Below are 26,813 nucleotides of genomic sequence, written 5' to 3' on the forward strand. Positions count from 1 at the left end.
CTCAGGAATGATTCTATTTAGAGCTAATCACAGGTTTATGCCAAGAGTGGAACTCTGCATAAAGGGTATGCATAAATTTGTCACAGAGCACAGGTCTTGTTTCTGCAGTCTCATTATATGCTTTGTAAAGCGTATCTTCTGTGTGCACGTGTGCGTATATGCACGTGTGCCTTGGTACAACGTTGCTGAAAGGTACCAGGCTGAAACATGGACACCAAGAGCTATTTAACCTACTAGGGAAGCAATGCTGTGAAATCATACTGACTCTTGCACGCAAAGTCCCCTCAGAAGTATGTGATTCCTGACCTGGAAAGACAGAATCCGAAGTTAGAGAGTCACACATCAAGTTAGTTACCATCAGTACTTTATTTTTTAAAATACACAAAATGGCAACTTAATACTATTCACATTGGACTTGCACTGCATATGTAGATATTCATTAAAAACAAGTGGCACACCCCCTTCCTATAGGATGCTTCAGACAGATTACTACAATATGCTGTGTTAGCTATGGACTTGAGTCACTGTTAATCCACTCTGGTTTGCAGCCACTTGTGTAGTCTCAGACCCAGCAGTATGAATAGTGATTATTAGGCTCTGAGCTCCTATCTCTACCTTTAGGATTTTAAGATCTACAAACACAGCAGCTACCAGTTACCAGCCAACTGCCCAAAGACAAGGAAATCAGGCTCACCCATTCCACCCTCTTCACATTCTTGAAATGGATGAGCTGAAAGTAACCCAAAATTAAGGTGTTACTGACCTCCCTGGCTGACCAGCATTTAATATTTCTCCCATCTTTGGGGATAGTTACCAATATTTCAACTCCTGATGGAGTGTTACCATGGATCTTCATCACCTGCATTATGGGCAATAGATGCTACATGAAAACATCTGCCCTTCAAGATAGAACTTGATCCATGCAACAACATGCTTTTACCCCTGTTCATTCAGGCATGTACAAGCATATCATTTCCCAATCACTTTGGACTACTACTTTGAGAAGTTCCCAGCACAGTGTGTTCCCAATGAGTGTGTTGCCTAGCTCTGACTTCCTGGGGACATGACTGCAGAAAGGTACAGCACCTCTCAAAAACCCTAGAGCTTAGATTTTCTTCCTCAATGGCACTATTCTGCAGAAATAAAGTGAGCTCAGTCAAAAGAACTAAGTAGCCATGTAATTTTCATTTATCAGAACAGTCAACAGTACAGAACACACAACAGAATGATTTTTCTCACTTTTTTTTTTTTTATTTTCAGGATTAAAAACCCCAATGATACAGATGCAGAGTAAAGCAGAAGGAAACAGATGTCAAATCCAAGTTTATCTGCAGTTCAAATGAGGCATCCTGGTATCACAACACTGAATTGTACAGATGGGTAAAGCATGGATGGCCAAAAGAAAGAAGAGACACTGCACAGAAAAATAAATTAGTAACTCTTCTTCACCTGGCTCCCGCCACTCCCCCTTCAAAGGTATAAATGAAACTAGAAATCTATTTGCAAAACACATTTGACATTGAGCAAAATTAAAGAACCATCGAAAATATTTTGATATAAAGTTTACTTTTAAGGATACATTGCAATTCAATTTAAGATATACCGGACAGGAAATTGTCACAGGTTTACAAAGGATATGAGCAGCACTGTATCAATGAACAACAGAACATACAGAAGTGTTCAGAAACACAAAATATCATTAGATCCAGCAATTAGGTTAACATTCCTATTCCAGGCCCTACAATAAAGACTTAAATCTTCTTTATAGGATTAAAGCCTTGAAGAGAAATAAATATGCATACACATGCACACAATTCTTCGATGAGACTGACATATTCAGTGGGACTGACTGCATTAAATTGATCCCTTACATTTAAAAACAACCTAAACTAAAGGACTAATAGGATTATCACACATCTACTCATGACAAGTAGATCACTACGCTCTTACCCCCATTAGCCCAACATACACACTGTTAGCATAAAATTTACTCACTCTTCAGCACATGCTCAGGCCCTTCTACGAACCTGAGCCAGAACAAAGCTCATCAGCATGCTTTGCTGCACAGGTGGCATAAGCAATGTCTCTGACCACCACCCCTTCCTTTGCCTTGGGAAAGGTGCAAGCCCTGCACTGTACTTCAGCCTCCCAGTGATGGCAGGAGCAGCATTTCACTACTGCAGTACAGCTTTTGAAGTCTTTATTCAAGCAAAGCCAAACTGAGTTTGCAAACATTTCAGTTGAGCAAGATTTGTGTGCTTTGACAAAATGCCCGAGTGCACATGTCTCTGGGTCTAATCACAACCTTCTTTTTAAAAGCAGCTATTTGTAAATTAGCTAGTAAACGGAGGCCCATTCAAATACTGTGGACTTCTACCACAAAGCAAACTGAACCGGGACTCTTGCAAGCAGCAGCACCCTGCGGATCTCCACTATTTCTTCAGTGTATGGTCTGGCTACTGGACATAACCTGAAGAAGTGGTAGACCTTTATTTCTTTTCGACACCCAGAGAAGCAAAAATCTTTTTTCACTGCTAAAAGGACTACACCTTGACATGGTTTGAATTTTTAATTAAGTTTTGGGTTAGTTCTGGTCTCCACATCAGACAATCCATCTGTGTTCAAAGCAACCACTGAAAAATTAGCTTGAAGTTTTGTTCTAAGAAGTAGTTTTGATAGAAGAACTTATTCAGGATATGCTGAAAGTCTCACTGAAAGTGCATATTAACTCTGTAATAAATATTAAATATTCAAGTAATCCTCAAGTCACACATGCTCTGTCAACTGACTTGCATGCGTAATCTATTTTAAACCAAAACAGTCATGTCCTGTAAAGCTCTAAATGCAGGCCTGTTAATTATACAAGAATGAACTGTGACACCTGAGACAGGTGCACAAAAAATATTTCTGAAGACTTAACAGATCAGAACAATAGATAAGTATCTTGGACAATGCCCTACTCCGAACCAAAATCCCTGCTCTAAAAGCTTCATCATCCTTACAGCACAGGTGCCTTCTCAACTCCATGAAATGACTTCAGTACTAGCACAGCAGAAAACAAATGTCAGAAGTAAAGATACCATTTTCTTTGCCCTTTCATAATTAGTGTTTCTGTTCCAAACACTTCCAGTCTGACATCAGTCACTGACCACAGCACCTCAAAAGGTGCCTTGCCAGCACTGTTTCCAGTGGGATTTTCACCATTGCAGCAAAGCACCTACAAGCTGGTAGCCCTTCAACTCTGGTGAAGCTTGGGACAGCAGGAATTTGTGTTTTGTTCACCAAAAAAGAAAAGATACAATTCCCAGCTCCACAACTGTTAAATATAATAGAACTGTAGTTTCCCAAAAAAAGGAGCTACAAGATTGACAGTCTGCAAACCCTATTTACAACTCCTCTTAGTTTTCACCTACAAGCATGCTGTAAGACATCAAGTCACATATGCTTCCTAACGCTCTCCTCCCTGCTGCTCCCCATCAGGATATATACACAAGTCTGCTGTGCTTGAGACATGCCAGGAGAACAGCAACAGCACCAGAGAGCTCAGCATTCAGCAACTGCACATTAGGAAGAGAAGTGACAGTCAAACAGCATTTAAGTGAACTGAATCTGTAATAAGAAACCATACGAACAATTATTCAAGAACACACATTTCAAGTATTCTGCTTCAAGTAGCTACTAGTTTACCCGCTTTTCCTCTCCCACTATCTACAGAAAGACCAAGTCCTCGAGTCCTCAGAACAATTCTCCTGGGAGGGTTTTACACCTAAACTATTTACAAGTGACTTCTACTGCTTTAGGAAGATACAAGCAAGACTAAGATGATATGCAACAGACAAAGGTCTGCATCAGCCACGTGGAACCCTTAGCCTTCTCCTGCATTAATGCCTGTCTTCATCTTCCTCGAACTTACAGGCACATCTGCATTAACATCACATTAACAGCAATCTCTTCGGACAGAAGAAACTCACAGACCTGTTCTTCCTCCTACTCTAATAATCCTAAACTTAAGTTCCATTTCTTGTCCCTCTGCTAATACTCTCAGCACCTAGCACCCCTTTGTCCTATTTCATGAGGCAAGAGCGAGCAGCAAATATCTAAAGGAAATTTGAATTCAAGAAACTTGATTTCATACTCAGAAATACCTAACCAAAGCCCTGAGTTACAATCATCACATCTCTACTCAAATAAATAGAACAGAAGGACTAACAACACAGTCATTACTCTGCACACACAATATAAATATTTGTTAAGCCTGAATAGATCTCTTTTGAGGTAGATATATACAGTACAAAACATATTCAGGGTCAAATGCAAACATCATGCATATTTCATCTTCTCATCTTGTCCTGCAGGAAACTTTGCAAATATATTATTTCTGCCTCAGAGGCATTCTATGCAAGTTGCTCTGAGGTTTGAGCTCTAAGACAATTTGTAGCTAAGAGACCACTGAAACCCTACCTGTACATTTAATACTATTATGGAGTTTCAGTTTTGGCCATGCAAGAAGTACATGAACAAGATTCAGCTATGGAAAAAAACACAGGTACGTTAACTTCGCAAACCAAACTGCACTGTTCAAAATCAGCTCCAACAGTTCAATCAACAAGGTACAATCCAAATCCTCTGCTGGTGTTTTCAAAATTATATATTCAAAAGTGGAACTTCAGTTCCCAAAAATTGCTCTGCATGACTTGTCCCCCCTTGCTGGAACACAAGAGGAAAGGAGAAAGACTGGAAGACATACCCTCCACCCTCCCCAGGAAAAAAAGGATGCTGTTTAAAGGAAATGTGAAGAACTAATGTGAACCCTGCACCAAACAGAGAAATCAGCTCAGTCTGCTCAGAACTTGGCCAAGGTTCACGTGGAAGGTTTGCAAACCCTTAGGTAAATTTGTCCTGAGTTCAGAGTTGTGACAAACAAGCAAGATGGTTTTGTATTTTTGTGCTGTCATACCACGATGGCACACACAGGATAGTATAACAGGTTAAATCCAGGGAGTTGTTTTTCTTTTGAATAAACCATCTGTAATGATAATCCATTCTCTTATAAATAGCTCAAAGATTAATACAACTTAATAACTACTGAACAATTATCACACCAACAGTTGCTTTTATGAAGACGATCAAGAAGTATCTGATAGCCAGTCACTTTTTGCGTTTAAATCCAATGTAAGCAGACTGTAGGGCTGCCGTCAGCTGGTCAATTAAGTTCTCAGAAGTACCAACATATGACTGCATCAGCTCAAGCATGTGGTCGTTTTGTTGTGAATCAACACAAATCTGAGTATGACTACAAAGAGTTAGCTGATGCCTGCCCGCCCACGTGAGCACTGCTTACAATTTCTCTCAAGTGGTCAAAGGCTGGGGAAATTCTTCCCCTGTAGCCGCGTGGGTTCTGACTGTAAGCATAACATTTGGGTCCGATTTAAGAATTCACTGTACGTGGCCAAAATCAGATTCATTATTTAGGTTTTAAGCAGTCCCCCATCAAATCTGGTTTTCAAAAAACACCCACTTTGCCACATCTGTCCACATAAGGAGCATCTGTGTGAGAGACTTCCCCACTGATCTCAAAGGATGAAATAACAAGTGACCAGCAAATGAAAGAAAAGCCAGATATGCCTCAACATGAATTCAGACTGAGTTATGATCCTCATAATCTGAGGACTGAATATTGTCCAGATTTCCAAATTAATACCAGAAGAAATACACATTAATACATCAATGCAACCATGTTTAAAAGTAAAATAAAGAGGTCCAGAAGGAGAGTTTGGAGCCTGAAGAGGAAGTATATGCCAAGCCTTTGCATCTCAGGCCCAAAGGACAGTTAGGATATTCACAGTGTAAAACAATTTCCCCCTGAACAGCAACATCACATCTTTTTTCCTCCAAGTCAGTCAGAGGTAGTGTCTAAAACAGTGTAATGAATACAACAGCAGCATCCAGCCAAGACCAGCTACGCCTGAGGTGGCCAAAGAACGAAAAGGTCTTGGCTGCCCTGGTAAAACTGCTACAGAAGGATCAGCAAGGATCCTTGGTTTGAATCCTTGAGTTAAGAAATAAGCAAGATGCATACAGGAAGACACGGTGAGCCTAGTCACCAGGGAAACATACAATAATCGGGTACATCTGCTTCAGAGGCCAGCCTCTTGTTGGCAGGCAGACAACACTCTGTACTGCAGCAGATGTGTGCATAACTTAGTCAAACACGTAGCCACAAAAAGCCATGCAGCAGCACTCAGACAGTACTCTGTGTTCCACTCAGATCCACACACCCCCCCAGAGAAGAAAATCTTCTGTGTATGGTTTTTAACCGTAACTCCTCTACAAAACTTCGTTTGAAATAGAGATTACAGTATGTTTCACGTAAAATGTTTAGCATAGCTCAACGATGTTCACAGAGGAGTACAAGTGGGACACATCAGGATTTAGATGTAGATTCATCCTCTTCTAGAAGAAGGTCATTTAATGCAATAACTGTAGCAGCGAAGTCAACCAGCTCCACAAAGTCTGATGTAATTATGTTCACACCCATAACACCTGGTTTCTGTGCTTTCACCCAATTCAAAATCATGGGCAGGTTCCTAAAGAAAATAAAAGAGAAGATTAAACATTTTAAGAGACACTCTCCTTTATAAACACTTATGTTGTATATAGCATGTTGTTTGCAAGTTATGTTATCTCACATTTGTGATTGGGTCTTCACTGCCACCAAAAACATCATCAGGATGATGAGTGAAGTGTTTAACATAGTGCACTGTCATTAGCTGTGTAATAGGAATATTGGTCAGTCATCAATCCAAACTACCAGGTGGACAAAATGAAGTTTGTCAACTTCATTTTCACCTAGCAAACTGCTTCAGGAGTTAATGCTGCACGACAAGTTTAAATCCTAGTCTGTTCTTGCAATTTGCACCAGAAGCTGATCTCAAACTTCAGCATGGCACAGTACAAGGCTCTCCCTGGCCCAAGGTGTCTGTCCCCATGCCCACCTTTGCCTTAGGGCAAGCAGGAAAGAAGCTGTTGGGGGGCAGCACACAGGGCATGTCCACTAAACACCTTTCAGTCTGCAGACCCACCCAGAACAACAGGATGAGGGAAAGCAAAGCTCAGTCCAGCCCTCTGGAGCTCAGCTCCAGCTGAGCATCCCACCACACATTATTGCAACTGTCGAAGGGCAAAGTGTGCCAGGAATTGTTTCAGCTCTGCAGTGGAGAGAAATTTCAGTTATTTCTTGGACAGAGTGCAAGTCAGGAGTCTGCACAAGTTCTTTTGTGCTCTAATATTCAAACCCCAGGGTTTTCAACACAAAGACAAATGACTAAGTATATCAGAATTATTTAAATTAGCGTTGTAATATGCATACATTAAACAGAAAAACAGCAGGCACAAGGATTAATTAACAGCATACGGATAAAACAAACACCTCACTGCTCTTGCTCCAGAAAAAAACTTCAAGAACTAAAAAAAGAATTAAAAGTAAAAGGAAGACCTGCTGCTTGTACTAAGCGTCAATACAGACTTTTGTCAGCCAAATGCAAATGTTGCTCATTTCCCCTTTAGAAAGAGCTCAGGAACACTTCAATATTCATACTTGGGCAAAGTTTCTGTATGAGAAAGCTGACATCTACATAATTGCCAAGGCAGATTTGTGCACACAGATTAGCCTCCATGGATAAATGCACAGGAGAAATCATGCTTTAGCAGACCATGGCCTCCATTTTAAGTTTTCAGTTTACAAGTGGTAACAAGGGGATAGGGTGGGAAGGAAGGGATCGAGCTAATCAAGGCTTCCTGCTTCTCAGTGGCTAAAAGTCTATGTTGGTGCCAAAATAAAATCACTTGAAACAATACTGCTCACTCATTCCATTAAATTAAATTCAAAAATTTAAAAATAGAAATTCAGTGTGATCTTGCTGACTTGTAGTCATGAGACAGCAGTATATTAAGCACACAGCTCCAAAGTAATAAGATATCTATGGTCTCTGCTAAGTATTCCCACGAACCACATGTATTTACATTTGTGCAACTTGTGGCAGCAAGCAGCAGTCTGAAAGCACCTGAGCACCACCTAGTGTTTAATGCTGAACACACTGGTACGAGCCAAGGACAAGCTGAAGAGGATACCTGAATATATTGTGGCAAATACCTTGCATATTTAATCATCTCTTTCTAGACTCACGTCTCTAGACAGGAAGGAGACAAACCTCCATGGCTTACTCTTTGCCTGGAATTTCCTTAGTTTTGTCAGCAGCTTGTGTGATTGCAAAACCACAACACTTGCTCTTTTTAGAAAGATTTTTTAAGAAAAGCAGTGACACTGACTTTTGTCTCAAAATAATCATACTGTAATTACTGCTAAAATTAATAATAATTCACCCAAAAAGGGAACATGAACTGGCTGCTACAGATGTGGGTGGGTGTTTATCTCAGTGCTTACTATGAAGCTCAGTTGCCAAGATAATTACAACGACAGTCACAACAGAGCCCATTAAGGCGGTTGTGCCCACCTACACAAGTGTAATTTAGAACTTAATATCATTGTTGCAAACTAATTTGCTAGTGACATCAAAACAGGCACTAGCAAACACCGAGACAGGAGACTGGATCCCACCAGGACTGTTTGAGTTTTGCTGAGTTGCAGCAACTTTTGGCCAACAGGCTACAAAGTAATAGAGTAAAGCAAAACCACATAGACCCTGTCCCATTTATGCTGTTAACACTATCAAAAGTCACTGCCACTTTGCACTACATACAGCCAAACCCTTTTCTAGTTACCTTACTAATAAGGAAGTTGTACAATGGTCAATGGTAAAAGCAAAGTCAAACTTCACAACTATTTTTTGGTAAAACCCCTGAGATTAATTACTGCCCCATCTCATACTGCCCCATGTCAAGACCTGCATTTCTCCTGGAGGAAAGACTTTTATTTCCTTCCCCTCACCCCCAAATTCAAGTTTTAAGTTGGAAACACCAGGTGCATTTCATGGAATTTCATGGAATAACACTCAAAAAGCAAATTTATGCTTACAATATACACACGTCTTTTTAATATGTCATGATTTTTAATGACTGCAAATACCTCACCCCATCAATGGTGTTGAAGCACGACTGCATGCTCTCTAGGTCAGCAAATTTTACTTTTATGTAAACATTACAGTTCCTTGTTTCCTCACTGCCACTTTATGTTGAAGTGTTTTAAGTCAAGAACCCAGAAATCAAGACAAGTCCTTACCTATGAACAAGTGTGTTCTTCAGACCACGGATTAGATGTCGTGCAATAGTTTTCACTCGAGGAGTAAGAATTGCTTGAGAAACATGAAAAGTCCCATAACGACTTCGTTCTTCGAGAGTGGTCTCCAGGAACTGTATGAGTTTGTGCACGTTGGTTGTATTAGCCCACGGTGCTGGCATTTTATTCCCTGGCCATAGAAAGGGAAATTCCCGACACAAAGGGTAGTGGTAGAAAATAAGAACCTAACAAGAAAAAGCAGAAGAGACAGTTACAAACTAAAGACAGTTCTTAACTATTTTATTTATAAACAACATGGAGCACTGGTTAATGCTTACGCATTACTGCTAGAGCTAGCATAGCAGTGAAACGAGGATTAAGCAAAAGAAATAATTCCTCCTGAGTCATGACTGCCAAGAAATTTACCAACAAGGGATGGAGATCATTTGGATTATCTTTGAGGACAAGATTGCTTTGGGCTTTACAGGTCATCAGTTTAAAATGAAAGAGTGGCCAGGAGCATAATGCCATGTCATTCAATGCATTTCACTTGAAAGCTTTTCAAAGCGCTGTCAGAGACCATAACCATCAAAGTTAAGGATTTTAGCTATCTTGCTATCTCCTACATCACTCCTAAACAGCTGAAGCACACCAGGCCATCCAGCATTTCACTCTCACTTACTGAACATTGTTGAAGTCAGCCTTTCTTTAAGCAAAGCCTCCTCTAAATCAGAGGTCAGTATTTTATACCTTTAAAGGTGGTTCTCTATAGGAGGTCTGCACAAAGGTGCAACACTTACCAACCAACCTTACAAATGATTCTTTTTTGGACACTAGCAGACTTGAGACAAATCACTGAACAGCATCAATTCCAAGGAATTCCTCAAATTGTCACCTATTTTATAGTTTAAGAATTGCACAGTCACTGAAATCCTGTTTTCTTAGTCTTCATGTATGTATGTGGGCAGTTACCAGAGAGAACAATCTGTGATAAGAGTCCTGACACTATAGATTCGGATGGCCATAAAGGAGCTAGGAAGTTCTACAGCCTCTTCTAGTCATGATAGAGCTTACATGCTTTAAATTCACAAAGACAACAGTTTATCATATCCTTAACTAAAGTCAGCACAAGTTCCTTCTGAGAAGGAAACCACTGGTACAGAGCACAAGACCTCAAGAGGTAATATCACTGAATTATTTAAGGAAGATGCTTAGAAGCAGGACACAATCTAATTATACCACGGATGTAGATTCTACATCAAGGAGTCTCTAGAAGGCTTTAAATCAGCCACCAGCAGTGTCCTCGGGCCAATACCACTGAGAGGGAACCCCACTCAGCCTATTTCTATCTTAACCTTTTGGGTTTCAAAAACATGACAGATCTTTGCCCACCTGATGCTTCTTCTCCCACATGTACTGTAACGTCACATATTCTACACACTCAACGGAACAAAGTTTGGATCCAAATGCTGAGCGGATCCTGTTGATCAAGAAGAAGTGATGGCCATCATCCATGGCATAGAAGTGGTTGAAATCCAAGAAGACGACTTCCTTGGGGTGCTGGTCAAGAAAGGTGTTAATCTCCATCAGTCCATCCCACACTTTGATGCCAAACAAACCATGTATGAAGTAGATCTCATGGCCTATTTCCCCAGGTTTGGAAGATACACGAAGATCGAAGTAGCGGATCCCACCTTCTAATTGCTCTTTGAAAGTCAGATTTTGCGTCACCGACCATTTCTTCATAATCTTTTTAACCAAAGAAATTTTGGCCAAGCGTTTGATGGCTGTGGCTTGGTCTGGTCCCACAGGAGATTTCTCATCAACCCAGTAGCTGAACGAATCATGTGACCCTGGAAAAAGATCCATAGAATAAGGACTTTTAGAAAAAAACTTTGACTCTCCAACACATACCCCTTGTAACATAAAGGTCATAACTGCATGACAAGGCCACAGAAGAACTGTGCTCAACTCTGGGTCTTTCAGAGTATCCTTTTGCACTTCAGTTTTCCCTAACTGAACAAAAAGAATGCTTAAGGTTCTCAGAGTCTGAACGGTGTTCTTGTGTGAACAGCAAACACAGAAGTACTCTTAACATCGTAACCATAAATATTAGTGATAAAGGCACACTTGCTTCCAAACTCCCTTCTCCATTTTTAAGCTCTCAACCTGCCTCCAGGGATCTACCAGGCTCTGGGAAGCTTCGGTCTAAGATGGGACTCCAACTTCACTGAAAGAAAGCAGCAGTAGACTCTCAAGACTTAATTTTCGTTCTGCCTGGTAAATCCAATCATGACCTAATACAAAGTACAGAGAGATACATACAAATTTGCTTCACCATGCCTCCGTTTAGCCCCAAGACAGTAAATGAACAGTAGTTTGAGTGCCCAAAGACTGGTTTAACTTAAAGGTCAAGCAACAGAGCTCAAGGTAAAACTAGTTACTGTGTTGTTAGACACCAGACAGGTTGATCAAGCTCATGAACTTCTGTTCAACCTGGCAGTGCCTTGCAGTGACCACAGATATGGAGAATAGAAAATTTGTCGAAAAGGAAACCAATGATTCAATTTGTCAGTGCTTGGAACATAACCTGCAGCCTGGCAACGAAACTGCACCTGCAGTATAAAATTTGTGCTTACTAGGAAAAACCCTCCAACTCAAAAATCAATAGTGATTAAAAAACAAAGCTGACAAGTATCAAACCACTCCAAAATAAGAGCTTCAGAGACAAAGAAATATCCCTAGCTGAGTCAAGTCAGTGACAGAGCAAAGACTGCCCAGTTACTCTTTGCTCTGCATCAAGGTAGCCAAAAGCAAATGATGGGCAGAAGCTGAGCTACCCCAGACAGGTGTTGACCAGGGATTTCTAACCATTGACACCAGTCACCATTCCAGCCAAGAAGCTGCAACTGGTCCAGGTATGAGTTTTCTGTGAAGCCTCCGCCAGAAAAAGTTACAGGAGCTCTAACACCCCTGCTTCCCCTTTTACTTTCAAGACAGCAGCGAACGGCTTTCCCATGAAGCCAAACCCCACCTGCTCCCTGCATGCCCACTTGGCTGCAGGGCAGGGAAAGCATCTTTGCCCCCTGCTGCCACAATCAGATCCTCTTCCAGCTGCCTCAGGGCTACAGTAGCACTACACCATGCTGCCTGCAACCTCCTGTCCTGCATGGACCAGGGCTCTTGTCCCTGCTCCTGTAAAGCTTTTTTCTTCCAGAATTTCCTCCTCTACCTCAGTCTACAACTCTTGAAAAAATAAGGTCTTAATGGTAGTTCAAGACAACTGTTGGTGCCTTCATATCCTTCTTTACCCAAACTTGCTTGCAGTACAAGCGTTCACCTGAAGACTGATGCATTTTCTGCCATGCAAGGTCAGAGCTGTAAATGAGATTATGATCTCAGTTGGATTACCTTTACAGGATTTTTTAATCCAGATGGTGGAAGAGACTAGGAACAAACCAAACATCAGTTCACAACAAGCTGAAACGCACTCTTTCTGCATAAATTCCAGCTAGTTTGAAAGTTCTCCAAAGGAACTGCGAAGTTTAGTTTTCAGGCTTTACAAATGAATACTTAAGAAATAATTCCTAATTGACTCCTCATGTATTATTCCCAGTCTTTGTAAAAGCATACCTTTTACGCGGCTTTCCATTCAGCCATAGAGAAACAAGTGACAAGTACCAAAAAAGCTGTTTTAAAAAGGCGTCAGCTTAAACTATTTAGCTACCTGTCACAATAAAACCACATCAAAAAGTAGCTGTCAGTTTGCAAGTGCCAGTTTTTTCCACCCCCAAATGCGTAACAGAGCAAAAACTACACTACTAATACAGGATTAGGCATCTAATGAAGACATTTCAGACGATGCCATATAAAGGCTTGCTTATAGTGGAAGCTGCAATTCACAGCCATTTGTGTTTCATATACCCCCCTGCTCAGCAGAGTGAGCCTTTCCATCTTCTGCGGCGTTTGAAAAATAGACTTAATTTGCACAGGGCATAATTGCATTAGGCCTCCAACTAAATCGCTTGGCACTTTTCTTATTTCGAGTTCTTAATTCATTTTAATTTCTTCCTTTGTTTAAGTCCCTGTAGAAATTTGGTTATTACATTACAATGAAAAGAAAGTGTTTCTTAGAGCTTTTTTCGAAGTGACACTGTACAACAGCCTCCAGAGGATTCTGGCTGGAGAAGTCACTCACTGCTCTGCCCCTCAGGCACCATCACTGTCTGATAGATATATATGCCATATGAAGGAAAGGAATGACAATTTTATCTGACACCAAATATGTTGTCGTCGTCAACTCTTACGGAGTTGTCTAAGCAAATCTCAGCCAAGAAACAGTTTGTTTTCTGAAGTCTGATCATATATTCTTATAGCTACAAAAGCTTCTTTCTATTGCAGATTGCCACACTTACGGCACAGTTAAACATACAAAAAGCAAATTTCTCCTTGCACTACCACATAGTTCTATTCTACTTAGAACTGTAAAAAGCAACAAAAAAGGAACCAATTGCACAGTGCAGCTTTTTCAGTACTTCAGCTATTTGAGAAATTGAACTATGTGACACGCTTCTCATTTGAGAAGATCCTTAAATCTCCTGTACTGGGGCTCTTGAAAAAAAAAAACAAACACACACCTAGGAAATAGGACTTATTTACAGTGAAGTCAAGACATACATAAAAAAACAAGTAGAACATGATGTGGAGCATCTAACAAACAAGCTGTCCTTCTGGATAGAGGACCACCTCCTGAGCAGCACAGGGCAGCATCATCTATCTAGAGGCTGGGAAGACATGGCAGGAGTTCAGGTTCTTCAGTCACCATTTAGAGAAGGCCAGCCACCAACTGGAAGAAGTTTCTAGGCCGAGCACGTAGCATTTTTAGTTCAGTAACAGAAAAACGTGAGCTGGAAACCTGAAGCAACAGTACTGGATGCTGGTTGCGATGAGAGGTAAGTGGGGATTCACGTCATCCACCAGGCCCTTCTTTAATTTAAGATCATTGATTTATGTTACCAGCTCAGCCACTGGCTTTTAATATAGCTTAGCTGTGATGTTGAACTACATGCTATGCTGATCATATCATGATGTCAAACTAATCCTTGCTCTCCTTCTCTCTACACCTGAACTCCACAGAAGACCAAGCCATTCTGTAGCCATGCCATGAGCCAGGCTGGTTGCTGTTCCAGCATTATTTCTCCTTGAAAAATCATCATGTAAGAACACCAATCCTGAAGAGTTTCAAAGGCAAAGCCTACACCAGAAACACAGAGCACACCACCTCCATTTTGTGAGGAGCTCAGTTTCATTAGAGCTGCTAACCACATTCTCAGCTAAGGTCTACTCCAAGGATATAATAAGATGCCCTGATGCTGCAATTTGTACAACATCAAAGGGGATGGCAGTTGCTGAGCAGAGCAAGAATCCAACTCTCACTGTAGCATGCACAGACAACTCTTTTCTATGCATAAGTCTTCTGCATTCAATGTTCCACCCACACTGTGCATCTCCCCAAATTATACTGACCACTTTCTCAAGAAAGCTTGAGAAGTCCCATCAGCAAAGCATTTCAGATGATATGAATTAAATACATTAAATATACATTACACACTGTTATTGATTCAATAAATCCATTCCTTCAACCTGCTGATTATGAACAAAGCAACCAACAAACCCAGGCGCTCCCTACTTCCATTTTAGGCTGATAAATCAGAGAACAAAGAAGAGTTGAGAACCTTGTCTACAGCTGTGCTTTAGGTGAATGGAGGCCTAGTCCCCCACTCCGAATTGCCTCAAATGCCGATTTATTTCACATGCAGCACACTGAAGTCACTCAAGCGGAGTCACTGTACATGACGATGGGTTAGCGTTCAGAGTGAAGCAGCTTGGGAAGGTTTGCAGTGATACAGCATCAGTCCTGTGCTCACCTTCCAGAAACCAAGCTAGGCACAGGAAGTAAATAGGGGACGATTTTCCATTTTGCTTCTAACAGGCCAAAGATGTGAAGCACACAGAAGCGAACTTACCAACCAATACCTTAAATTTAAGCATGAAAGCGTCTGTACATTCAAAACAGGAACAAAAAATGAACTGCAAATCTGCTGGCAGCTCCTACATCAGGGTAAGAGAATGGCTGCTCTGTTCGGGTTTAATTTCTTCCATCTGACAATGACTGGAAGCTTCAAGAACAGCAGTCACATCAAATGCCTGTCTATTTAACTATCAAACGCTATGATATAGTTAGAACAGTACTGAAGAGGTATCTTCCAGACACCAGATTGTTAAAATGATGGATAGCCCTCTTAGTTTTATCCTAGCAAATGCAACTGTGGATTAACTTCTATGCGTATCTTTAAATCCCTTTTTATTCTCCTTACGCTAATTTCTGAATTTAATTGTATGCTAAATAGATAGCTACTCAATTCAATTTGTATGTTAAATAGATTGTATTTCAGTGTTCAGGATGACTTTTCTGCTGAAGTGTTTGTGCTAATTGTTAGAAAGCAGCCTTTTATCATCACATCTGTAGCCAAGTCTAACTTCCCAGTGTCTATTTGTCATGCTACTTGGCCACAGATAGTCTAATTAACCCATGGTGTAGCTCAAACAAATGACATGAATCAACAAGATGTCATTAAGCCTTGAATTTCAACAGTTACTAGCTGTATTCTTGCATTATCTTCCGTTTCCACATCAGTACTTTCTCCACATACACTTGCAGTGCAGGGATAGGATTCAGCAGCACATCACCAACCCATGGCATCCTTTTACAAGCTTGTAAATTTGCCTTCAAGGCATGTTAGAAGGATGAATACATGACACACAAAATGCAGAGACCTTCCAGAAAAGGATATACTACTTGCACACTGCCAGTTACGTGAAAACGAGACAGAAAGACTTGTTTATTTTAAACCATATTGACAGTTTTAACACTAGTTTCCCTGGTTGCAAGGCTGTGGACTAGTAATGGTGCTGCAGTTAAAGACACTTTCTGCAAAAATCTGGCTAGCAAGGAAACAGTAATGAAAGCAAAAGAACAGGAGAATGCATTGTCAGAGTTTAACTGCATCCGGGTAATTTGTTTTGATCTCCACATCAGTGAAATACTAACGTGATGAAAAATGCCAGAAAACCTCTCGTGTAATGTTAAACATTCCTAAGAAGCAAGGTCAATGTACTGTACCAACCTATTAGAAGCATTACAGGGTCATTTATGGGCAAAGAATCACCCTAGCTGTAGCTGACGCCAGACTTCTTAAAGCAAGCTTTGCTCACTCCCTGTACAAAGTACATTCCCCATATATTACAAAACACCACAGATGACACAGAATAGCAAACATTACATGGGCAAGACACTTGGAAGCGCAGCAATCAAGTTTCAGAAAAACACAGGATGCAAACGCTAGCAAGCTAAGGCCTGCAGATGTTCTTATAAACCAAATGTCCTACGTGTGCCAGAATTGAGGGAATACGGGATGAAGAGAAGTGCCTCACAGAGCCCAGAAGTCCTCAGGATTCAGGTCATTAACAATCCAGATTTTCTAATCAAAAGATTAACATCTTAACAGCTCTTCACTAATGAAAAACAAATTGAACAGCTTGTTTTAACTTGCCCAGCAAAAGGACAAGAGGCAGGAATAATAAGCGTCCTATTGATAATTAGTGATCTAACGCTACTTAGATAAGTATATTTATATTTTAATAGAACCCTAGAATCCTTTAGATATTAATAATGTGGTCTCTTAGAGAGGACAAAGCACAGTACAGACCAAATCCTCTTAGGAAAACTTCCTCTCCCTGTCAAAGGATTACTGTGACTTCCTCCAACCCCAGCCCTTTCAGACTGGGAGGCTGAGCTGGGCGGGGAGCAGAAGGTGTAAGAGAAACTGCTTAAGGCACTGTCCCAAAAGCACTGTTGCCATGTTTGTTTGCAAAAGCAGAAAAGAATCCATTTGGCATTCATTTGACCTACCTTCCTTACGTTTTGAGCAATTTAGCAATGACTTCGCATATATCACTGGTAACCTCAGCTGTCTGTTTTGGGAAAGCAGAAAGGGACAGTACCTCTCTACCACCTCAAAGCCTCAATAGACATTCCTGCTCTGAAAAGAGCTGAATTCTATTCCTGTATTCCTCTTTTGTGACTATGCAGTAATGTGTAGATCAAGGGCTGCCATTCTCCCCAGAGAAGGCTCTTTGGAAATTTTTTCTTTTTTCATCACACAGTAGTTTTTTCCTCTTTTTAAATCTTTTCTGGAACAGCAGGCAAACTGAAACTTCCACACAATATTGAAGGAGAACAACACACATTTATATTGACTTTGAAATTGATCTTCTGTTTGAAATAAAACTTGAGAATGCTCCACATTCATTTGCCAAGCAGCAAAGTCTCTCTGTAGGGAATAAATGTCAATAAAAAAAAGAGTTGGCTTATGAAATAAACAACCACAAGCTTTATGTAGTGTCTGGGGTGGGGGTAAGCGTGCAGAACAATTTGGTTTGGGCTAAGCAGTCAACCACGGTCCACCAAGAGGAGAAACCTGAAGACCCCAGACTTGCTTTTTAGCAGAACTTCTGTATAGGTGCAGGACAGTTATTTCACCACTTGCCACCCCAGCTCTTGAACTAGGGAAGACCTGGTTACTTGAGAATAACAGAATAACTTCTAACAGATGTTCTCATTAGTACAGTGGCCCAGAGACATAATAGCCTCTCTACTAACAGTTGGAACTAGCTTCTACAGTGAAGTAAAAGACCAATGTAGGGAAGTCACTTGTCATTTCACGACAGGTTCATTCTGAAAAACCAGTATTTACAAATCATATCCAACATCACCATATTTATGCAGATGTTTTCTTGGAATGGTTATGTCCTCATTGATGGGTAAGTGCCAATTAAACTGAAAATGAAAATAAAGCTTGGTGAATCAGAACATTAACCTCCCATTTCCTCTTTGAGCTTTAACCCAACAGATGGCCAGTTCAGCTGATTCAATGATCCCTTTAATTAGGGCTCCAAAGGAGTACTGTTTGCAAAGGGGATGCAGTCTCAAGCTCACCACTGCTTCTCCCCTTGGGAGGCACATCCACATCACACACCAGTAGAGGAACAAAGGCAAAACATGACTGAAGCATTAGCAAGTTCAGCAGCTTGCCTCAGGGTCATGCAGGCAAAGAGAAAAAGAGATTGCGTCTCTTCAGATGGCCAGTTTTAAATTAGAAAGGGCTGCTGCTGCTTCATTTTCTTCTATGAATCACTAATTCAGCTTGGCCAGCTAAAGGCAGGCTGCCCACAGGACTTTTGGTAACCGCTTTGGACAGCAGACATGGCCTGAGCCCACGGGTGAGGCGATGGCAGCAGCCACACATGTCCCCACCAGCTCAGGCACTCCTCACATGCCCAGCACACGAGCACAGCAAGGCCCTGGCCACCCCTGTGGCTGTGCTGTGGCACAATAGGGTCACCCCAGCACCTTGTCACCACAGGGAGCAGGCCCAGCTGGACCTCATTAGCACACCCACCATGCAGCCTGTGACTTGTTGGGGCTGAGACACAAGCTCAGTCTGTCAGGCCACTCACTATCAAGGCTGCCTGCTTGCTATGCCCAAGAAGCTCCATTCTCCAAGGCTGATCACTTCACAGGGCTTTGATCACTCCCATCAAAAAACACCAGGTTTCTGCCTCAGGATTCTGGGGTGACCTTTCAGCACAAGGTGGAAACAGGCATGCTGTGGTAGCAAAAGCTTTGGCCACACTTATACTGACACACCCAGGAAATAACTGTGGAAGTTTATTGAATTTGAAGGTGCTAGAAAGTTATGTAATTTAAAAAGCATATGTTGTAGGGAGGATCAAGCAGCTTCACTACTGCTGCAACTTGGAGTAGCAGATTGAGCTTTACTGTTCCAGGAGGCCAAGGACACATCTGTCCTCAGGTATCAGTGAAAAACAAAGACACTCCAAAAATTGTTTCAACCCCCCAGTTAAATCTATTTTAGACATATTTGAGCCAAGGTTATTTTGCATTAAAAAAAACACTTCTGGAAATTTGAAACTCAGCTCTTCAGTCAGCTCTACCTACCCACAGCCCAGCATCCTTGGGGCAGTTTCTCCACCCAACAGCCAGCCTGGTGCAGGCAGGAACTGAGCCACGCTTTAATTACTCCGCATCGTTCTGAAATGACATCCTGGCCATCCTCTCAGAGGCGTTCACAGGAAGGGCTAATATACCAGCTGGGATCCCAGGGAGATGATAAAAAAGGCTCTGTGCACTGCTGAAAGCAATTACTGAAGAGCTGCTCTATTTCTCCCCTGAGAGGCAGACTGCCTGCACACCCCAGTCCTGCAGCACACTCTGTCTACCATTACGTACAGCTCTGTACAAATTTGTGTCTCAAAAACTGATTTTTGGTGGCAAAAGCTTTTATATATTTAAGGTCAATTTGAAACATTGAAGTTTTACCTACAACACTGAAGCATTTCTATTTCAAGAACAACGAAATCTTAGTGTAGGACAAGAACATTGGTGTGAACTTTTTCTATCCCACATTTTGAAGCGTAGAGGTGTTTTACTTTTTTTCTATTCCATCCCCCCATCTCTATTCTCCAGAGGCTCAAATCGAAATTACTTCAGAGTCAAGTAGGTTCCTAGGCTTAATTTTTCCTCAATATCAGGTGTCTCACCAAAGTTACATGAAAGCAAACTGTTAACTATGCTTTCTAGATACAGCCACTGAACCTGTTCTTCTCTTCCTGCCTGTGTCTGCAGCACCACGACATATCAGGTTCTCCTCATTACCTCATGACATCCAGCACTCGCCCCAGGGTTTGTCTAACCACAGGAGCAGCTGTCCTGGAAAGCTTTTCTGGCAGGAACCAGGTCTTCAAAAAATCCCCCCAAACCATCATCACCATCAATACAGACAAGTTTTCCATCAGGCTGGCTTTCTAAAGGCACTCATTCACACTGACTAAACACATACCAATGGAAGGAAGTATGCCAAAAATCAGTCCTGGTCTTTTTTTTTTTTTTTTTTTTTAATAAGGAGATGGAAGGAGCATAAGAATGAAGGCAAGGGGAGAAGAGAAGCACTTGGCTGCCTTGGCTAGATTATGAAACAGTCCCCGTAATTATTCTTGGTGCTCCTGCAAGAAAGGGCTTGCCTACCCTTACATACACTAGTAGATCCCTACCATAAATTTCCTCTAGAAGATAAGGGATAGAATATCAGAACTGTGTGGAAAAAAACTCACTGCTAATCACCTTGTCCAGAATGGGCAATTAATCCACATTAATATACTTTGAACAAAAATTACAAGTATGTCTACTTGGTATGACATGGCTCTTGATTATTTGAAGACTGAATAAACCAGACAGGATTAAATACATTACCACCAATGCCTAAAGGAAAATACAATTGCTACTGCTCTGCTCATCACCTTTATCCAGAACCTTACAGGCTGGACTGAGGAGAAAACTCAAATGCTGCTACTGTCAGCCAGATTGCTTTGCTAATGAAAACAGCTTATCATGGTCTCAGAAGGTGGATCTGGACACACAAAATGTGTTTTACCTGTTCTAATACAGGTGTTCATGTAAAAGCATGATGAAACTGGAAAGCTGTGCTGCATCTATCAGTAGCAGACTTCTCCAACTCTTAACAGTAGTTGGTTATGATGGTGCAAAAATTGCTTAGAAAGTCATGTAGTCAAAACAAAACTGTACAAAATCAATTATGCCACAGGGCAGTGAATTACTACCATGCAAGAAAAAGCAAGAAACAAGTAGGGCTTCCCCAGCAAATTGTTTAAAGAGGTGGTTTACTTAGAAAGCAGACCAGTAACAGTATTGTAGTTTTCTCTTATCCCATGTCTTAGAGAGAGAATAGGAAATGAACAGATTAAGGGATGACCAAGCAAAACAATGAATGTCAGGGTTTTGCACTATTTTATAAGTTTGTTTAAAGCAAACTAGCTTGAAATTAAACAAACACTATACACATACAATAATACACATCCTGCCAACGGTCACATTCACCATCAAGATGTTAAAGTGTTTGCTTTTAAACCTACATTCAAAGAAAATTAGTCTGGATATAATTAAGAAAAAAACTCTCGAATTTCACATACGGTCACAACTTGTTAAAGGCAGGTAATTTTGTTGAATATACTGCGTATATAAAATTTGGTGACATTTCAGTTATTTGATACTTGCCAATTTTTCATTGCAGAAGATTTCTTCCCTTTTCACACTGCACATGAAACCTCATCTTTTTTTTCTTGGATCATACTGTGCTGGTTTAGAATTTAGTCTGTAATTTTTTTCCAGAGGAAACAGAGAAGTCCAAACACACAAGCATTGGAGGAAGACTCTAAATTTTTCAGTATTTCTCTGTTTTGAGCACAGAATTAAATCAGCATGTAAGCACCAAACTGGTGGACATAATAAAACACACATCTTAAACACTCCTTGTTAGCAGCTGGATCTAAGGATTGGGCAAATAACATATAATGGCTTTCTCTGTCCTCAGGTAGCATGTTTTACAACATACTCAACAACTGTGGGAAACAGATCAATTTACATTGAAAAGGACTCCCAGAGGTGGCAGCTACTCTTAAAACCAACAGCTCCAAAGACAACAAATAAAGAAGTAGAACTCTATACAAGACACCCTTAACTTCCTACAAGAGAGTTACTTAGACTGTATTGTTTTGATGCCATAGGCTGATTCAGATCTATGAAATTTCTTTTTATGTGTATATGATCAATTCTTTGATTTTGAAGACTCTCATCCTGTACATTATCCCTTAAAAAAACTCTTTATCTCCAAATACTGCATTTATGCAGAATGTAATAAAGTAAAAATACCAAACAATTGTTTTAGGGTTTTCACAACTGACTTTATTTGAAGTTAAAGCAATGTTTAGGGCTTCAACAGCTCCAGTGCCTTCAGAAGAATTGCATTTCTACTCCTATATACAAAAAGGGATTGCAAGGAGGGAAGGAAATGAAAATCCAGAAACAGCTGAGTCCATCACTCCTGTGGTAAAAACAACTTCATCCAGATATGGACAAAAGCAGGCCATGTCTGTCAGACGCACACGCAGATATTAAGCACATATGAACATGCTTCTCATTTGTGCTGAAGCCTACCTTTCACATCTCTTGAAGATGCCATTGGCCTTCATTGCTATTCAGCACCTATAAACAGATGGCTGAACTGTAACCTGTTCTGTACAACCCTTCCCTTTCATGTTGCTAGTAACATCACCTTGGATCCTGTAAAGGTTGCTTTGTCAAACACAACATCAAAAACACATTTCAGCAAAAGAATCACTGAACTATAATTAATCAAAAAATCCTGAAGTATCTACTCATTATACCTTCTCCTCCATCCTGCTCAAAGCTTACAGGAGGTTATACAGAAAAGTGATAGAAATGCACCAACTTTGACTAAAAATGAAGCCACACTGTTTTCCAAAGAAAGCTACTGTTTTTAAAATCAGCATGGTATTACTGAAGGAGTAACTAATTTTCTTGCTTCCTCTGCTACACATTTCATGCAAGCAGTACTGTACAACCACTTCTACTGTCCATCACTTAACCTTCTGCAACCAAAGTTACACAGCCTTTAAGCTGCTCTAGCAACAAAAAAGTTCAACTATTCACTCAAACTGAGGATGACTCCCACTGCCAGAAGCTTCAAATCTGCAACCAGCCTGAACTTGATATGAACACTGAACTCCCTTTCTGTCCCGCTCACTGTTCAGATGTACAGGGCTACATAAAGTGTGTTTGCTACTGTCAGGTGGGAAAAAGGTGTTGCATTTTATTAAAACAAGGCCTTTTGAACTGTTGTAGTCCAGAAAATACAGTAGATGCTGCAGCATGTAACAAGAGAAACATATCCCTTTCTCTAAATGCTTCCATATCATTTGTCTATCTCCACTGGAGCAGAGAAAGTCACTGCCTCCGAGAAAACATCTTCCCGTGCCCTCTACAAATGTACCTAAAGGCATTTGACAAGTTAAAGCACTAATATGAAAATCAATCCTCTTCCACTAACAAACAGAATCGAACATCCAACACCAGAACAAACTACCTACAGTAGTCACACCTAAGATTTTCTCTGTTGACATCTACAAGCAACACTCAGTTCTTTTTTGCCACTTCAACCAGAATTCAGCCATACTCCTAAGTAACTTCAGTAGCATCTGTTGTTCTCAATTGTCAGTTGACCTGTCTAAACTGAAACTGATGACACTTGCCAATTTCTTGAACTATAAGCCCTGTGGAGCAACTAGGAGTTATTTTAAGTTCAGCTGGCAAAGCGGACAGATCAGTAATTCAGATGTAAATAAATCAGATGTAAGTAATTACAACACTTTAATGTCTTCAGTGTAACATCATACATAGGCATACTTTATGGTCATGCTGTATTCTTTTTCCTTGGACAAGCCATACGCAGGCTCTGCTGTAGGAGACATTTTCATATGATGAACTATAACCTGAATCATTTTCATGCTAGTCATCAGAACCTCCAGCTATTAGGTTCAATATAAACAACATTGCCCGTCACTTGCATTTAAGCTCTGCTTGACAGCCTAAGAAACCTTAAGAGAAACCTTAAAAAGAACCTCTCAAGGTCACAGCCAACTTCATTTTTATTTATTTATCTTTAAGGCCAGTGAAAAGAAGCAGGTCTACAGGTTGGGGATGCACAGCTGTTCTTACAGAAGATAAAGTTCTTCCTCCTTTCTTGCAACAGATAAGTTCATACTAGTCCTAACTCAAAAATAAGTGCTTGGAAATCAAACCAAACCTGGACAGCATCTTGGCAAATGTCTTCCATAATTCTTGAATAAATGGGTACTCCACTCTTCCAAGAAAAGCTTCCCAAGCAATGTACAATTCAAAATTATGTTCAGAGAAGCAAAAGCATCGAGTCATAGTTTAGGGATTAACTGATGGAAGGGCTATTCAGGGATATGCTCAGCATTAACACACTTAATCCCAAAACCAGCTGCCCCATTCCACTTGGGAAACGCACTACAGAGAAAACAAGGCACTAACTTCTCAAGACAGGCCTTCTGCGTGTTTATTACAGCTCAAGCTAACAAGCACAAGAATCCCCAGCACAAGCAAACACCTCAGCCAGGCCTGAAGCAAGAGCACAACACCAAAAAGACTTGGCCCAAATACCTGCAAAACCTTCACTAAGGCGCAATGGGAACGCCGCAGGTGACTCTGCCACCTCTTCTGCTCAATCTCCACAACTTGGGTGAACATGTGAAGGAACCAGTGAGTTTCTAGGTAGTTCCTAGTAGGGAGTTCTAGTAGATTTCTACTCTGTTTTTACCTACTACACCTGCAAGCACCAGCTGTGAGCTACTTGGGAGCAGACAAAACAACTCCAGATAGCAGATTAGGCAATCTCCTTCCCCAACGGAGCAAGTACTAAGTGAACAAAAATTAAACCAGCATTTTCCCACACCGTTCCCTTACACAAGGCCGAGAGGCTCAAAGCAGAGCCTCAGGGAAGAAAGAAAACCCAGCAGAGAGCCGCAAGACCCAGCACCCTCGGCCACCCAGGCGGACAGGTCAACTCCGCCGCGGGAGGCCAGGTCAACCCGGCGGCACGGAGCAGGCGGCGCCCCCCAGCCCGTAGGGCAGCCCCATCGCCGGGGAACCGCGAAACCACAACCGGCCCCCCCCGTCCCCGTCCCATCCCATCCCGACCTGGGATGGCCAGGTTGGAGAGCGGGCAGGTGCGCAGCGCCGCCGGCAGCGAGCCCATCCAGTCCGCGTTGCTCTCCGCCATGGCTCCCGGCGCAGCCGCCCGGCGCCTCCGCCGCCGCCGGGCGCCCTCCTTGCCGGCCGCCGGGCTCATCCCCGGCCGCTGCCGCCCCGAAGCGCCGCCCGGCAGCCCCCGGCCCGGCCGGGCCGCAGCGGCGAGGGGCGGCCAGGGACGGGGAGCGGAGCGGCCGCCGGGCCCCTTATGTAACAGGTGCGGCCCGGCACGGCCCGGCACGGCCCGGCACACGCCGTCACAGCCGCCCCGAGCCGGCCATTGGCCGCCCGCAGCCCGCCCCGCCCCGGCACTGCACGGCTCGGAGCGGAGCGGCACGGCACGGAGCGGGGCTGTCCTAGGATGTGGGGAGTGAAAGTTAACCCGTGCCGGCCGGGGACACGGCCCCGGGAGCGCTTCCCGCAGCGCGCCTGCCGCACGGACTGTCCTGAGCTGGCAGGGACCCACAAGCACCGCCGAGCCCAACTCCTGGCTCCACGCAGGATCACCCAAAAATCAGCCCATGTGTCTGAGAGCTTTGTCCAAACCCCTCTTGGACTCCCTTAGGCTCAGTGCTGTGACCACTGCCCTGGGGAGCCTGTCCCAGTGCCCGACCACCCTCTGGGTGCAGACCCTTTCCCTAACCCCCAGCCTGACCCTCCCCTGTCCCAGCTCCATGCCGTGCCCTCGGGTCCTGTCGCTGTCCCCAGAGAGCAGAGCTCAGCGCCTGCCCCTCCGCTCCCCTCGTGAGGGAGCTGCAGGTCACCATGAGGCCTCCCCTCAGCCTGCTCTGGGCTCAGCAAACCCAGTGAAATCACTGTCACCATTGCTTTTCTTCTCTTTCTGCACCACCAGGCCAGTGAAACCAGCACAGTGCTTGCCCATGTCAGAGGACAGGGGGGATTAACGGTGCAACCTGGGACTGGAGATCGTGTCATGTCAGCTGAGGTCTGAATGTCATCTTGCCGCAGGCGGCACCACATGGGGGTTCCATGTTGGCAGCCACATGAAATTTCAACTCCTCTGAGCCAGCTGGCTCGCCTTTCTGTGTTGGTCATACCAGCTGTGCAGTTTTGCAGATACCCAAGGCTTTCTGTAACCACACCGCGGTGATACACTGCCGTGTGCCTGCTTACCTGCTTAGTGTGCACTCACACGTGGCTACCCTACCTAGATGAGGAAAAGGCCATGAGCCTGAATTTAGATAGCCACTCTGCTGTAGCACCAGAAAAGCTACACCCAACACAGAGGGCCACTGATGTTTTTACCATGTCTGCTGGTTAATAAAAGTATTAGCTGGAGCAATGCACTTACTGTGCCTGGCAGGAGTCAAGGCTGCAGGAGCAAATCTAGGCAGTAGGATGCAGCAGCCTCCTTCCCTTCAGCCGCTCCCTCAGCTGTTCTACTCCCCTGGCAGCCTCGTGTGTGCACAGTCTTCCAGACATTTCTTTCAGCTGTCAGGTGAAGCATTTTGTCCACAACAATTTCTGTGTTTGCTTTGCTACATGAGATGGATCCTCAGAGATAATTTTTTCTCCATAGCATTATTACGCATCTTTGAAGGATAACATTTTGTGAGCAAATTCTCTTTGTAACTACTTCTTATAAATATCTGCAAATGTATTATTTCCATACTATTCGCTCAGGGCATAGAGATGACTAGGTATATACAGCACTGAAGTCTACTCCATCATATGCCAGTGAAAAACAATTCTTGCTCTAAAAGATACTTGTTCACTGTCAAATGACTGATGGCTGAACACCAAGGGTATGCATTTCACAAATCTTTT

General features: G+C 42.4%; 1 protein-coding gene across 1 annotated transcript; it reads right to left on the reverse strand.

The window, feature by feature from the left end:
- Positions 1–1,166: 1,166 nt before the first annotated feature.
- Positions 1,167–25,284, reverse strand: PLCXD2 (phosphatidylinositol specific phospholipase C X domain containing 2). The gene is made up of 4 exons (XM_068693498.1): positions 24,975–25,284; positions 10,628–11,088; positions 9,239–9,480; positions 1,167–6,587 (listed from the first exon to the last, which is right to left on the reverse strand). Exons 1-4 carry the CDS (start codon positions 25,123–25,125, stop codon positions 6,425–6,427), a joined length of 1,017 nt encoding a protein of 338 aa, XP_068549599.1. The 5' UTR covers positions 25,126–25,284; the 3' UTR covers positions 1,167–6,424.
- Positions 25,285–26,813: the final 1,529 nt, after the last annotated feature.

This window comes from Anas acuta, chromosome 1, assembly GCF_963932015.1.
Source record: "Anas acuta chromosome 1, bAnaAcu1.1, whole genome shotgun sequence".
Lineage (NCBI taxonomy): Eukaryota > Metazoa > Chordata > Aves > Anseriformes > Anatidae > Anas > Anas acuta.

Bases quoted from the DNA above. Each gene is read 5' to 3' on its own strand.
- PLCXD2 (XM_068693498.1), bottom strand. From the start codon at position 25,125: ATGAGCCCGGCGGCCGGCAAGGAGGGCGCCCGGCGGCGGCGGAGGCGC. The intron at 11,089-24,974 runs GTCGGGATGGGA...ATCTTTTTCCAG, and splicing joins CTCCAACCTGGCCATCCCAG to GGTCACATGATTCGTTCAGC. The intron at 6,588-9,238 runs GTAAGGACTTGT...TATTTTCTTTAG, and splicing joins AAGAACACACTTGTTCATAG to GAACCTGCCCATGATTTTGA.